Source organism: Coregonus clupeaformis, chromosome 15 (assembly GCF_020615455.1).
Source record: "Coregonus clupeaformis isolate EN_2021a chromosome 15, ASM2061545v1, whole genome shotgun sequence".
Classification (NCBI taxonomy): domain Eukaryota; kingdom Metazoa; phylum Chordata; class Actinopteri; order Salmoniformes; family Salmonidae; genus Coregonus; species Coregonus clupeaformis.
Genome location: NC_059206.1, coordinates 26769159 through 26783284, shown reverse-complemented (window position 1 = coordinate 26783284; position 14126 = coordinate 26769159). Strand labels below are relative to the sequence as shown.

Sequence of the window (14126 nt, the reverse complement as noted above, 5' to 3'; positions counted from 1 at the left end):
CATTAACTCATTAACAGGTTAACAACAGGTCTGAAGACTGCATTAATTCAGACTGAGGTTCTCAAGGACAGTGCAGTAGATTATTGTGCATTCCTAAAGTTTAGCATAAAGTCATCCCTCCAAGCTGATCACAAGGAGTGGAGGAGGAGAGGCCAACAAATGAAGGAGTGAAAGGAATGAGTGTCAGTGTATTTGTTTTCTCTGTAAAGGAGAGCCTATCCCTGTGATTGTTTGACTCTGTGCAGGGCCTTCCTTATCACTATCTGGAGGGAGGGAGGGAGGGAGGGAGAGGGAGAGGGAGAGAGAGAGAAACATTACAGTCCCATTCCTCTCCTCCTCCCTCTCTGAGCGCTCAATGTTCCCATTGTGTTCAGGGCAGCGAGGCAAGGGTTAGAGTGCACCCTCAATGAACAAACACTGATTGTTCCGAGCGAGGGATGGAAGAAGGGATGATTTTGAGCACAAACAGCCACCATGAACATTTATTTAATCTCCAGACAGACTTGACTTTGAGAGAGAGACCCTCTGGCTGTGTCAGAAACCACATGTCCAATGTAGGCTAACTGACGTCTATGGCACACAATGCCTGGTCTGAAACGATATGACGTCCATGTAGCCTACACTGAATGTGACGTCTATCCCTCTCCAAGTTCCCACTACATTAGTGAGTTATAGGCCATACTATATGAGTGACATCTAAAATAACTATGCGACTGTTCTCCCCTCAGAGTAAACGGCGGTTCGAGAGAGACTGTAAAGAGGCGGACAGGGCGCAGCAGTACTTTGAGAGAATGGACTCCGACATCAATGTAACAAAGGCAGACGTGGAGAAGGTATGTCCTATCACCACTCTCCTGCTCACCACCAACCAATCAAAAACTAGCCTGCTCGCCACTGACGAATCACAAGTTCTCCTGCCCACCACTGACCAATCACAAGCAAGTGCATTATAATCACACTGCTTAAACATAACTGCTTTATCTCTCCCCTCATTGTGCATGAAAAGAGTAAATGTAGTGTACAACAACCCCCTCTTCCCCCCCTCTCTTTTCACTGACCCACCCCACGTGATGCATCAGTAACAGTTGGTTTCGCACCAGGGCTTTCTGTACAGGCTGGCATTGTGTCTCTCTGTCAGCAGCAGCACAGTAACTGTGATCTCCTGCTTCTCACCACGGCTGATAGCAGGACTGACTGACTGAGTCATTATCACTGTTGGCCAGGCAGACCAGGAGCAGAGCAGCCAGTCACTGTGACCTGCCTGTCTACCATGTGCGTCGCTTGGCAGCACAACCAGCTTTGTGTCCGTGTGTGTGAGTGTGAGTGTGCACATTGTTGTCTCTATCTAAACTTCCTTCCTTGCATGCTGGATAATGAGTGTTGTGTCGTGTGAATGTGTTGTTTGTATGTTTATCTGTGTATTTGCATTTCTGCTGTCGCTGATGAATCTCACCAGTCATCAGACTTTGGGGCCTTGTGTTGATGTCACATCCTGTGTCCCCAATCATCGGTCGGGAATTGGGATAGCCTCTGACGTCCGTGCCTTTAACCCACACACTACTGCCAACGCCACGCCATGTCGCAAGGCATCATGGGTCACCACCACCCCGGCATGTTGCTTCATCAGCAGTCCGCCCAGCAGCGACCCAGGCTCAGAGCTCAGAGCTGACACGGTTCAGATCCGATTATGATGCTAATACAGGCCTGAACAAGGAGCCTTTATGTCCTCAGTCTCTCACAGGCAAACAGCCACAATGGATGGGCTCAGACCATTGGCTTGGACCAGAGCAGCACTGTACAGCACTGGACTGACAGGAACTGAACTGACATAGAGTATCAGCCCTGCTTCTCCCTCAGCAACCAGCACAAACACATACCAAGTCTGGCACTGTGTCTGAGTCCCCTGTGTTAGTGGAAATTATCATCTGTCAAGTTATTCACTGCTTGGTTTTGAGAAACAAACAAGTCTTTAGTGATAACAAGGATGTTTTTAATGCATTTGAAGATTGGTGTTAGTCATGTAAACTCAATATGTGACACTCTATATAATATTATGGTAAGGGAAGACAACATAACTCTTGCTCTGGAGTTTTGTATGTAGAGTTTATAGCCAGTGGAAAGTCTGACAAACATTCCACTTGTGTTAAACTGGCCCTTTCATAGATATGCATGAGTCTGTAGATGCTCACCCCCACACACACACACACACATTGCTGTGTTCCCAGTTGTGTGTGTGTGTGTGTGTGTGTGTGTGTGTCGCTATCTAATGAAAGACTGCAGTAATGTTTACAGACCCTACATTATTCATACATAGTATCTGTTGTGTGAGTGTCTGTCTGACTGACATCACTCGCCTCCTCTCACATCAGATTCACTTTCTATCTGATGAAATTGAGAAAATAAAAGAAATATCAATTATTACATTTCCTCTTTTACAATACCCAGCTGACATTGGGACTGACATTCATTTGATTTTTTTTACTCCCTTTTATTTTTACATAATTGCCAGCATCTGCTATTTTACTCTGTGCCTTTTCTTTCCAACAGTTACTCAACGTTTGTCTTGTTTCTGTTGTCGTGGCAGTTCTTTGTTCCAGCCAGGGAATCAGAGAGCTGAGGTGGATGAAGCCATTCTATTTTAATGTGAGCTGTGTTACTCCTAACACTCTCTCATTCTGGAAACACACACTGGCACATGATATCATGGACACAAGATTGCCACCACACTGATGTCATTAGTACTAAATCATGTACTAAATCCATCACTTTCTATGTATCATGGTCTGTTAGGGTCTGCCTTTCACTATTTAGTGTATTAACCAGGCCACATAATACGCTGCTAGATGATCCTGGCAAACAGATCAGCCATGTGAAACCAAACGCCTTCATGTGTTCCTCCTCTGACTGCAGAGACAGATTCCCTCCATCATTTAGGAGACTGTGGAGTATTACATCATCGGAAGACATGACATGTCACCATCCTAACCATTAATGTGTTCATTTGTTATAGTGATGGTTATAGGCTAAGTGTTTAGCTGTCTTCTTGTGGTGTTGTGGTATGACATCTCAAGCACTACTGAGAGAATTCAGATAATTCAGTAATGGGAAAACTGCAGCGTAAATCTTCAAATACACTCACTAGCTATGTTTAAGATAATAGCAGTATTCCACATGGGATATATTTAGACTAGGGAACTCTGGGGCTGTGTAGTCTTAGTTAGGACCATATCACTGGGTATAATCCAGAGAGGCTGGAGTTTGTTGAGTTGGGGTTCTTGTGGTTTGGTAAGCAGCTGGTGCAAACCTCAAACTGCTCCCTATCCTCCACTGGCGGACAAATCCCTCAAATTACGGTTTGGCCGCTTCGCCGCTTAGATTAAGACATGTCCCCTTATGGCTCTGTGTGGACTTTTACTGAGTCTCCTATGAAGTGTAGTCTCCGCTGGAAAACACTGAAGAAAGTAGAAAAGAAGGCCTACCGCTCGGTGCCCCTCAAGTGTGGTCCTCTGTAGCTCAATTGGTAGAGCATGGTGCTTGTAACGCCAGGGTAGTGGGTTCGATCTCCGGGACCACCCATACGTAGAAATGTACGCGCACATGACTGTAAGTCGCTTTGGATAAAAGCGTCTGCTAAATGGCATATTATTATTCATATTATTATTATAAGTGTCAGTTGTAAAGTACTCTAGAAAGTAACTAGGCCTACCACCTGGAGCCCCTCACACAGCAATTTCACTATTGAGTTATGTGTTGAGCTACTGTGGTTAACAATACCATTGTTGAAGAAGCCATAACATGATTTTGTTAGCCTCTGTTCTGGCCTTGGCAGAGTGTGTGTTTATCCCTCAGCCACCCACTTTTTCTCTGGGTGAACTCATCCTCATTGGTCCAGGACGTGTAGCTATGACTACGCAGGGTCTATAAAAGCTTCCTGCTTCCTGTTCAGCAGGAAGTGGCTAACTTTGTGTGTGTGTTTCTGTTGTTATTTATTTTTCTGCCATACCTTGAAGCGAAGTTCCCACAAGGTAGGTCCACACTGGGCAGAGCATGTGTTATATCTGTGGGAACACACACACACACTGTCTCGACTCTCGACCTTGTTTCTCATTGCATACACGGGTCACCCCAAAACACAATCACCTATTCAAGCACACACTGGTTGAATCAACTTTGATTCCACTTCATTTAAATGAAATTACATTGAACCAACATGGAATAGACGTTGAATTGACGTCTGTGCCCAGTGGGATGTTAGTGACCTCAGCTACCCGTATTGAGCACTGTCCTATATCTGGCCTTTGTTCAACACTGAGCACTGTCCTATATCTGGACTTTGTTCAATACTGAGCACTGTCCTATATCTGGACTTTGTTCAACACTGAGCACTGTCCTATATCTGGACTTTGTTCAATACTGAGCACTGTCCTATATCTGGACTTTGTTCAACACTGAGCACTGTCCTATATCTGCACTCTGTCCAATACTGAGCACTGTCCTCTGTCCTCTCGGGTGTGTCTATATATCTCTGTATTGTAGGGTTGGTTTTTAGCATAATAAGTTGCCTTTGGAGGTCTGTTTGTTGTGTCTTCATACCTGTTGTTTTTTCTGTGAGAGTTTAGCCCTATATCGCTCAGTCTCTTCATGTGTGTATTTGTCAAAACCTTCTGCTTGCTTTATCCGTAACACCGTTCAGATGAATCAACATATTGCTTGGCTTATGTGGCTATGCAAGCAAAAGCATCAGAAAAAAAAATCTGTCCCTTTTTCCTTTATTCAAAACACTCAAGGGATCACATGTATGTCTGTAAGGTGCATTTATTTATTTCTGGAACGGCTCAGACACACCAATAGCTTTTGCTGGCCCAGAGTACTTTGCACCTCTGAACGTAATTTGCGAACTGAGTGTGCACCGAATTTACAACACGATGAATGACCGGCAGACGAACGCTAGATCCACATTCGGTGCGATATGTGCGAGCCTTAAGAGATTTCAGTCTCAGATTAGCTTTGTGATTTTAGATTAGTTTCAGAGATTAAAGTGTCTTCTGCAGAAGAGGTGTGTGTTCGGTGTGTGTGTGTATTATACAGAGCTAGGTTAGCTGCTGTTTACTGCCTAGTGCGTCAACAGGATGTGATGCAGCTGAGGTTAGAGTTTGAGGTTTGTTGATCAGTAGTGTTGCCAGGGTGATGTGTATCTATCCTTCCACACACCTGCCTCTCTCTTACACACATTTACCGCTCTGTTCACTATGTATAGGTGTGGTAGTCAAGAAGATGTGTCCCTCCTCCATTTGATTCTTATGCCAGCCCTCGGAGGAGGAAGAGGTGTGGGAGGAGGAACTGGACATTGTCCTTCTATTGCTCCTGCCAGGACTCTGAGATATACTCTGGCCATGTCCCTCTCTAGTACCGTGTTCTTGACATGTTGTTTTTGTTAACGGTTTCGGTATACAAGCATTCAGTGTCAGTAGTATCCATTAGTCATGACCATGGTCTTTGTGACAGCGACAGCATTATTTTGACATTGTTACCTTGGGTTCATTGTGCGTGCCAGTGAGGGTGACCTGCAGTTTAATTACTGTTTCTAATCTGGTTAAACAGACCTGAGATAAACATGCCTGGTTTAGACCAGGTGTAGGGAGGAGAGACAGGAACAGGTCTCAGACCTGCAGTGTTGTAGAAATCAGGGTTTGGATCAGTTCTACACTGAACAAAAATATAAACGCAACATGTAAAGTGTTGGTTTCATGAGCTGAAATAAAAGCTCCCAAAAATGTTCCATATGAATTTGTTATTTTTTTATTTTGACAGGGTCAGGCCTGGTGTACAGACTGTTACAGTACTGTCTCTGATCGGCTGTTACAGTACTGTCTCTGATGGGCTGCTACAGTACTGTCTCTGATGGGCTGTTACAGTACTGTCTCTGATGGGCTGTTACAGTACTGTCTCTGATGGGCTGTTACAGTACTGTCTCTGATGGGCTGTTGGGCTGTTACAGTACTGTCTCTGATGGGCTGTTACAGTACTGTCTCTGATGGGCTGTTACAGTACTGTCTCTGATGGGCTGTTACAGTACTGTCTCTGATGGGCTGTTACAGTACTGTCTCTGATGGGCTGTTACAGTACTGTCTCTGATGGGCTGTTACAGTACTGTCTCTGATGGGCTGTTACAGTACTGTCTCTGATGGGCTGCTACAGTACTGTCTCTGATGGGCTGTTACAGTACTGTCTCTGATGGGCTGTTACAGTACTGTCTCTGATGCACTATGGCTGGGGTGCCTGCATGCTGACCTCCCTTTGGGCGGCCCTGACCTACACTATGGTGAGGACTGTCTGAGGATCACATGACAGATGACATGACATAGAACTCTTTAGTATGTGGTGAATTCCATTCCTCTCATTCAAGGGTTAGGTTGTGGCTCATTAGGTTATTTCCTGTTCGTGTGTGTGTGTATCACTCGACATACACTGTGTGTTGCTAATGGCTTCTGCTACTGCTTCTCCCTCAACAGACCTGCATCTGTGATAGTATGTGTGGGTGTGCGTGTGAGTCATGAAGGCACCAAGTTCATTAAGTGTGTATGTGTGATGTGTGTGTTTGTCCTCCTCAGGCGCGGCAGCAGGCTCAGATGAGACACCAGATGGCTGCAGACAGTAAGACGGAATACTCCAACTACCTGACCAAGTTCAACCAGGAGCAGAATGAACATTACTACACTCTCATCCCCAATATATTCCAGGTAATACTACACCCTCATCCCCAATATATTCCAGGTATTACTACACCCTCATCCCCAATATATTCCAGGTATTACTACACCCTCATCCCCAATATATTCCAGGTAATACTACACCCTCATCCCCAATATATTCCAGGTAATACTACACCCTCATCCCCAATATATTCCAGGTAATACTGCACCCTCTTCCCCAATATATTCCAGGTAATACTACACCCTCATCCCCAATATATTCCAGGTAATACTACACCCTCATCCCCAATATATTCCAGGTAATACTACACCCTCATCCCCAATATATTCCAGGTAATACTACACCCTCATCCCCAATATATTCCAGGTAATACTGCACCCTCTTCCCCAATATATTCCAGGTAATACTACACCCTCATCCCCAATATATTCCAGGTAATACTACACCCTCATCCCCAATATATTCCAGGTAATACCACACATTACTACACCCTCATCCCCAATATATTCCAGGTATTACTATACATTACTACATCCTCATCCCCAATATATTCCAGGTAATACTACACCCACATCCCCAATATATTCCAGGTATTACTATACATTACTAAACTCTCATCCCCAATATATTCCAGGTATTACTATACATTACTAAACTCTCATCCCCAATATATTCCAGGTAATACCACACATTACTACACCCTCATCCCCAATATATTCCAGATATTACTATACATTACTACACCCTCATCCCCAATATATTACAGGTAATCATACATCCTCATCCCCAATATATTCCAGGTAATACTACACCCCATCCCCAATATATTCCAGGTATTACTACACACTCATCCCCAATATATTCCAAGTAATACCACACATTACTACACCCTCATCCCCAATATATTCCATGTATTACTACACCCTCATCCCCAATATATTCCAGGTATTACTACACATTACTACACCCTCATCCCCAATATATTCCAGGTAACCAAAAGAAAATACACATTACTACATACAACACTGCCCTCATCTGTGTCAGTGTCTTTTGACTTAATTGACCATGTACAATACAATACAACCCCAACTTATGGACACAATGTGATGAGGTGTAAATGACGGAGTCAGGCGCAGGAGGTAAAACACAGAAATCCAGAGTTTATTCAGTGTACATGAATAAAGTGCAGCAAGCGTCAAAACGAAACTAGCAGTAAAAAAAATCCACCTTGGTTACATACGAGCTACTCACTCTCACAATGAACAATCACTCACAAAGGACAAGGGGGCAGAGGGAACACTTATACACAGACTAATGAGGGAATGAGTACCAGGTGTGTGTGATTGACAAGACAAGACAAATGGAGTGATGATAAATGGAGCGGTAGTGGCTAGTAAGCCGGTGACGACGAACGCCAAAACCTGCCCGAGCAAGGAGGAGGGGCAGCCTCGGCTGAATTTGTGACAGTACCCCCCCTTGACACGCAGCTCCAGCAGCACCCCGACACCGGCCTCGGGGCCACGGCCAGGAGGACGCGGAGCAGGGCGAGTCGGATGGCGACGATGGAAGTCCCTCAACAGAGAGGGATCGAGGATATCCCTCACCAGGACCCAGCACCGTTCCTCCGGACCGTACCCTTCCCACTCCACGAGGTACTGAAGGCCCCCCACTCTGCGGCCATGAGGACTTTGAACGGCCCTACAAACCGCGGGCTTAGCTTCCGGCAAGGCAGGCGGAGGGGCAGATTCCGGGTCGAGAGCCAGACCCGATCCCCCGGTACAAAGACGGGGGCCTCACTGCGGTGACGGTCAGCGTTGGCCTTCTGACGACGCACGGTGCGTTGGAGGTGAACGTGGGCAGTGTTCCACGTCTCCTCCGCACGCCGAAACCAGTCATCCACCGCAGGAGCGTCGGTCTGGCTCTGGTGCCACGGTGCCAGAACCGGTTGATAACCTAAAACACACTGAAATGGCGTTAGGTTCGTAGAGGAGTGGCGGAGAGAGTTCTGGGCATATTCTGCCCATGGCAGGAACACCGACCACTCCCCCGGCCGGTCCTGGCAATAGGACCTCAGGAACCTACCCACATCCTGATTTACCCATTCCACCTGACCATTACTCTCAGGGTGGAACCCAGAGGTCAGGCTGACCGAGACTCCCAGACTTTCCATGAACGCCTTCCAGACTTTTGACGTGAACTGGGGACCTCGGTCAGACACTATATCCTCTGGTACCCCGTAGTGCCGGAAGATGTGAGTAAACAGGGCCTCCGCAGTTTGCAAAGCCGTGGGGAGACCGGGCAGAGGAAGGAGGCGGCAGGCCTTCGAAAAGCGGTCCACAACGACCAGGATGGTGGTGTTCCCTTGAGAGAGAGGCAGATCAGTTAAAAAATCAACACTCAAATGAGACCATGGTCGTTGTGGAACTGGTAAAGGTTTTAAGTTACCCGCTGGGAGGTGCCTCGGTGCCTTACTCTGGGCACACACTGAGCAGGAGGAAACATACACCCTCACGTCCTTAGCCAAGGTAGGCCACCAGTACTTTTCGGACAGGCAGCGCACTGTACGACCGATACCTGGGTGACCAGAGGAGGGTGACGTGTGTGCCCAGTAGATCAGACGATGACGGATAAGCGCAGGCACGTACTGCAGCCCAGCTGGACACTGCGGTGGAGATGGATCTGTGCGTAATGCCTGCGCTATATCCGCGTCCATTGCCCATATTACCGGCGCCACAATGCATGAGTCTGGCAGTATGAGGGTATTGTCGCTGGGCCTCTCCTCTGTATCATACAGCCGGGACAGTGCGTCTGCCTTCACGTTCTTCGTACCCGGAATGTATGACAGTGTGAAATCAAACTGGGTGAAGAATAGGGCCCACCTGGCCTGGCGAGGGTTCAGCCTCCTCGCTGCCCAGATGTACTCCAGGTTACGGTGGTCTGTCCAGACGAGGAATGGGTGTTTTGCCCCCTCGAGCCAATGTCTCCACACTGTCAGAGCTCGGACAATAGCCAACAGCTCCCGATCACCAACGCCGTAGTTCTGCTCCGCCGGCTGAGCTTCTTTGAGAAGAACGCACAGGGGCGGAGCTTGGGTGGCGTGCCCGAGCGTTGAGACAGGACTGCTCCCATCCCAACTTCGGACGCATCCACCTCCACTACGAACGGTAGTGATGGATCGGGGTGGGCCAGTACTGGGGCAGAGGTGAACAGTTCCCTCAGGTTACTGAAGGCCCTGTCAGCCTCAGCAGACCAGCGGAGCCGGACCAGCCCACCATTCAACAGAGATGTAATGGGAGCTGCGACCTTGCCAAAGCCCCGGATAAACCTCCGATAATAGTTGGCGAAGCCAAGGAAGCGCTGCACCTCCTTTACCGTGGTTGGAGTCTGCCAATTACACACGGCTGCAATGCGGTCGCCCTCCATCTCCACACCTGTGGTAGAAATGTGGTATCCGAGGAAGGAGACGGACTGCTGGAAAAACATACACTTTTCTGACTTAGCATAAAGGTCATTTTCCAACAGTCAGGCCAGTACTTTGCGAACCAGGGACACATGCTCGGCGTGCGTAGCGGAATACACCAAGATGTCATCGATGTAGACCACTACACCGCGACCAAGCATGTCCCGAAACACCTCGTTTACAAAGGACTGGAAGACTGAGGGAGCATTCATCAAACCATAGGGCATCACCAGGTATTCATAATGCCCCGTGGTTGTGCTGAATGCTGTCTTCCACTCATCTCCCTCTCGGATACGCACCAGGTTGTACGCACTCCTGAGATCTAATTTAGTGAAGAAGCGCGCTCCATGCTCAACCACTGACGGAATGAGGGGGAGAGGATAACTAAATCTAATCGTCTCCTTGTTCAGTGTTCGATGCACGGGCGCAGACCGCCGTCTTTCTTCTTCACAAAAAAGAAACTCGAGGGGCGGGTGAAGTGGAGGGACGTATGTACCCCTGGCGCAGGGACTCGGACGTATGTCTCCATAGCCTCCGTCTCCGCCCGCGACAGGGGATACACATGACTCCTGGGAGGTACAGCGTCTACCCGAAGGTTTATTGCGCAATCCCCCGCCCGATGAGGTGGCAATTTAGTTGCTTTATTCTTGGAGAAAACTTGTGCCAGATCATGGTATTCGGGGGGAATGCGCACGGTGGAGGCAGCGTCTGGACTTTCCACCGTGGTTGCACCAACGGAAACACACAGACACCTACCCTGACACTCTCGCGACCACCCCGTGAGAACCCTCTGCGGCCATGAGAAAGTGGGGTTGTGGAGTGCTAGCCACGGAATACCTAACACCACAGGGAAAGCAGGAGACTCAATGATGGAAAAAGTGACCTGCTCACAATGCGTCTCCTGTATGATCATGGTGACTGGTACCGTGACTTCCTTTATCAACCCGGACCCTAATGGTCGACTATCAAGTGCTCTGATGGGGCGTGGAATGGATAGGGGAACTAATAAAGTGCTCTGGCGGCGTACGAAAGTTTTATCCATAAAGTTCCCAGCTGCGCCTGAATCTACCAGCGCCTTACACTTGGGAACTCTCATGTAATCAGGGAAGTATATGGGTATGGTACAATGCACAGCAGAGGGCTCTGAACAAGTGTGGGTGCTCAATACCTGGGGTGATGCGAGAGTGCCCTGCCTGCCGCCTCCTGACCCAAAAGAGCGCTGACGACAACGTGTGGTGGAATGTCCCTTCGTGCCATCCGATTGGCACTGGCGCTGTTGTCTTCCGCTCTCTCGGTGCTCGGTACCACCCAGCTCCATGAGCTCTGGATCCGTGTTGGTCGGGGCGGGAACGGGCAGACCTCCTCCAGGACGTCCTCTGGTTGCCAGCAGGTTATCCAGACTAATGGCTATGTCCACCAGTTCGGTAAAAGACAAACTGGTGTCACGGCAGGCTAGCTCCCGTCGGACGTCCTCCTGTGCATGCATTTAAAATCATCGAGGATGACACAAAAAAGCTAATTAAATTATTTTCATTGTGGTCTTCTTATTAACAATTATGTAGATTAATACACTAAAGAAGTTGATGAAGATAATGCCATCGTAGAGTTCCTTCACAGCGGAGTGAAGACTGGTGCATCTGTTGGCAACCCATTTGAGTTAGATGATAGTTTGATGATAGTGATGCCATGACGGTGAAGCAGTTGGCTTGCCGGCTCTGATGTTATCCACGGCCTCTCTATAGCCGGTGATAGTGATGGAGTTGGCTTGCTGGCCAGTGGTGTCAGTGCCAGTTTGGGAAGCAACCTCCTAGCTACGGTATCTTTGAACCAATTATAGACATCGTCATAGATTTACAGTACCTTACGTGGTACGACCACAAGGCTACTGTCTTATAGTATGTAATAGGATGCTGATGTTATAGCGTTGTAATAAGGATCTGTGTGTGTTTGTGTGTATGTAGAAACTCCAGGAGATGGAGGAGAGGCGGATCGAGAGGGTGGGTGTGTCCATGAAGACATACGCGGAGGTGGACCGTGAGGTGCTGCCTATCGTAGGGAAATGTCTAGACGGAATGACCAAGGCTGCCGAGTCCATCGAGCCAAAGACTGTGAGTACGCACACACACACACGCAAGATTGTGTGTACAGTACTGTACCAGGTTAGAACCATGTGGGTACTATGTGTTGTTGATGGTATTCCCCCCCCCCCCCACACACACCAGAGTCCAGGCTCTTGGTATCACAAAATTCAGAGATACTGAGGTATTTAACTCACCCATCAACCTCAAATGCTCATTTACATGTTACATTTTTAGTCATTTAGCAGACACTCTTATCCAGAGCGACTTACAGTTAGTGAGTGCATACATTTTCATACTGGCCCCCCGTGGGAAACAAACCCACAACCCTTGCGTTGCAAGCGCCATGCTCTACCAACTGAGCTACAGGGGACCCATCTGCTCAGTCATGACAGGACCTGGGATTAAAACGGGTGAGAATCCTTTCTTTGGAGCCGTGTCACTCACTCAGCCGCTTGACTCAACCAATCATCTCTGGGCTAATTTAAGCCCCGTCCCTTGACACTCCCACAGTTAATGGTTTCAGAGAGAGAGCTGGGAAAACAGCAGGGTAACAGGAGCAATAATGAGAGAATGAGTGGAGAGAAAGAGAGGCCTATGGAGAGAGAGAGAGAGAGAGAGAGAGAGAGAGAAGGGGTGAGAGAGAGGTACAGAGATAGAGAAAGAAAGCTTGCTTTGAGAGCTGATGAATTACACTCAAAACCCTCTACTTCTCCCTCCTCCTCCTCCCTAACTCTCTTCCCCATCTCTCTCCATCCCTCTCTCTCCCTGCCCCTCCCTCCCTCCCCTCCCTCCCTCCCTCCCTCCCCTACATATTTACAGTGCATTCGGAAAGTATTCAGACCCCTTGACTTTTTCCACACTTTGTTACGTTACAGCCTTATTCTAAAATATATTAAATTGTTTTTTTCCCTCATCAATCTGCACACAATTCCCCATACTGACAAAGCAAAAACAGGTTTTTAGAATTTTTTGCAAATTCATAAAAAATTAAGAACTGAAATATCACATTTACATACAGTGGGGGAAAAAAGTATTTAGTCAGCCAACAATTGTGCAAGTTCTCCCACTTAAAAAGATGAGAGAGGCCTGTAATTTTCATCATAGGTACACGTCAACTATGACAGACAAAATGAGAAAAAATATCCAGAAAATCACATTGTAGGATTTTGTATGAATTTATTTGCAAATTATGGTGGAAAATAAGTATTTGGTCAATAACAAAAGTTTCTCAATAGTTTGTTATATACCCTTTGTTGGCAATGACACAGGTCAAACGTTTTCTGTAAGTCTTCACAAGGTTTTCACACACTGTTGCTGGTATTTTGGCCCATTCCTCCATGCAGATCTCCTCTAGAGCAGTGATGTTTTGGGGCTGTCGCTGGGCAACACAGACTTTCAACTTCCTCCAAAGACTTTCTATGGGGTTGAGATCTGGAGACTGGCTAGGCCACTCCAGGACCTTGAAATGCTTCTTACGAAGCCACTCCTTCGTTGCCCGGGCGGTGTGTTTGGGATCATTGTCATGCTGAAAGACCCAGCCATGTTTCATCTTCAATGCCCTTGCTGATGGAAGGAGGTTTTCACTCAAAATCTCACGATACATGGCCCCATTCATTCTTTCCTTTACACGGATCAGTCGTCCTGGTCCCTTTGCAGAAAAACAGCCCCAAAGCATGATGTTTCCACCCCCATGCTTCACAGTAGGTATGGTGTTCTTTGGATGCAACTCAGCATTCTTTGTCCTCCAAACACGACGAGTTGAGTTTTTACCAAAAAGTTATATTTTGGTTTCATCTGACCATATGACATTCTCCCAATCCTCTTCTGGATCATCCAAATGCACTCTAGCAAACTTCAGACGGGCCTGGACA

At 47.4% G+C, this 14126-nt stretch overlaps 1 protein-coding gene across 25 annotated transcripts in view; it reads left to right on the top strand.

The window, feature by feature from the left end:
- LOC121582711 (formin-binding protein 1) overlaps nt 1-14126 on the top strand; it is a 117589-nt gene that overhangs the window by 71400 nt on the left and 32063 nt on the right. For all 25 annotated transcript variants that reach the window (XM_041898732.2, XM_041898731.2, XM_041898734.2 and 22 more), the window contains exons 6-8: nt 729-833; nt 6612-6740; nt 12136-12282. In XM_041898732.2, the coding sequence (XP_041754666.2) occupies nt 729-833; nt 6612-6740; nt 12136-12282 (381 nt within the window). The remainder of the gene's footprint in view (nt 1-728; nt 834-6611; nt 6741-12135; nt 12283-14126) is intronic.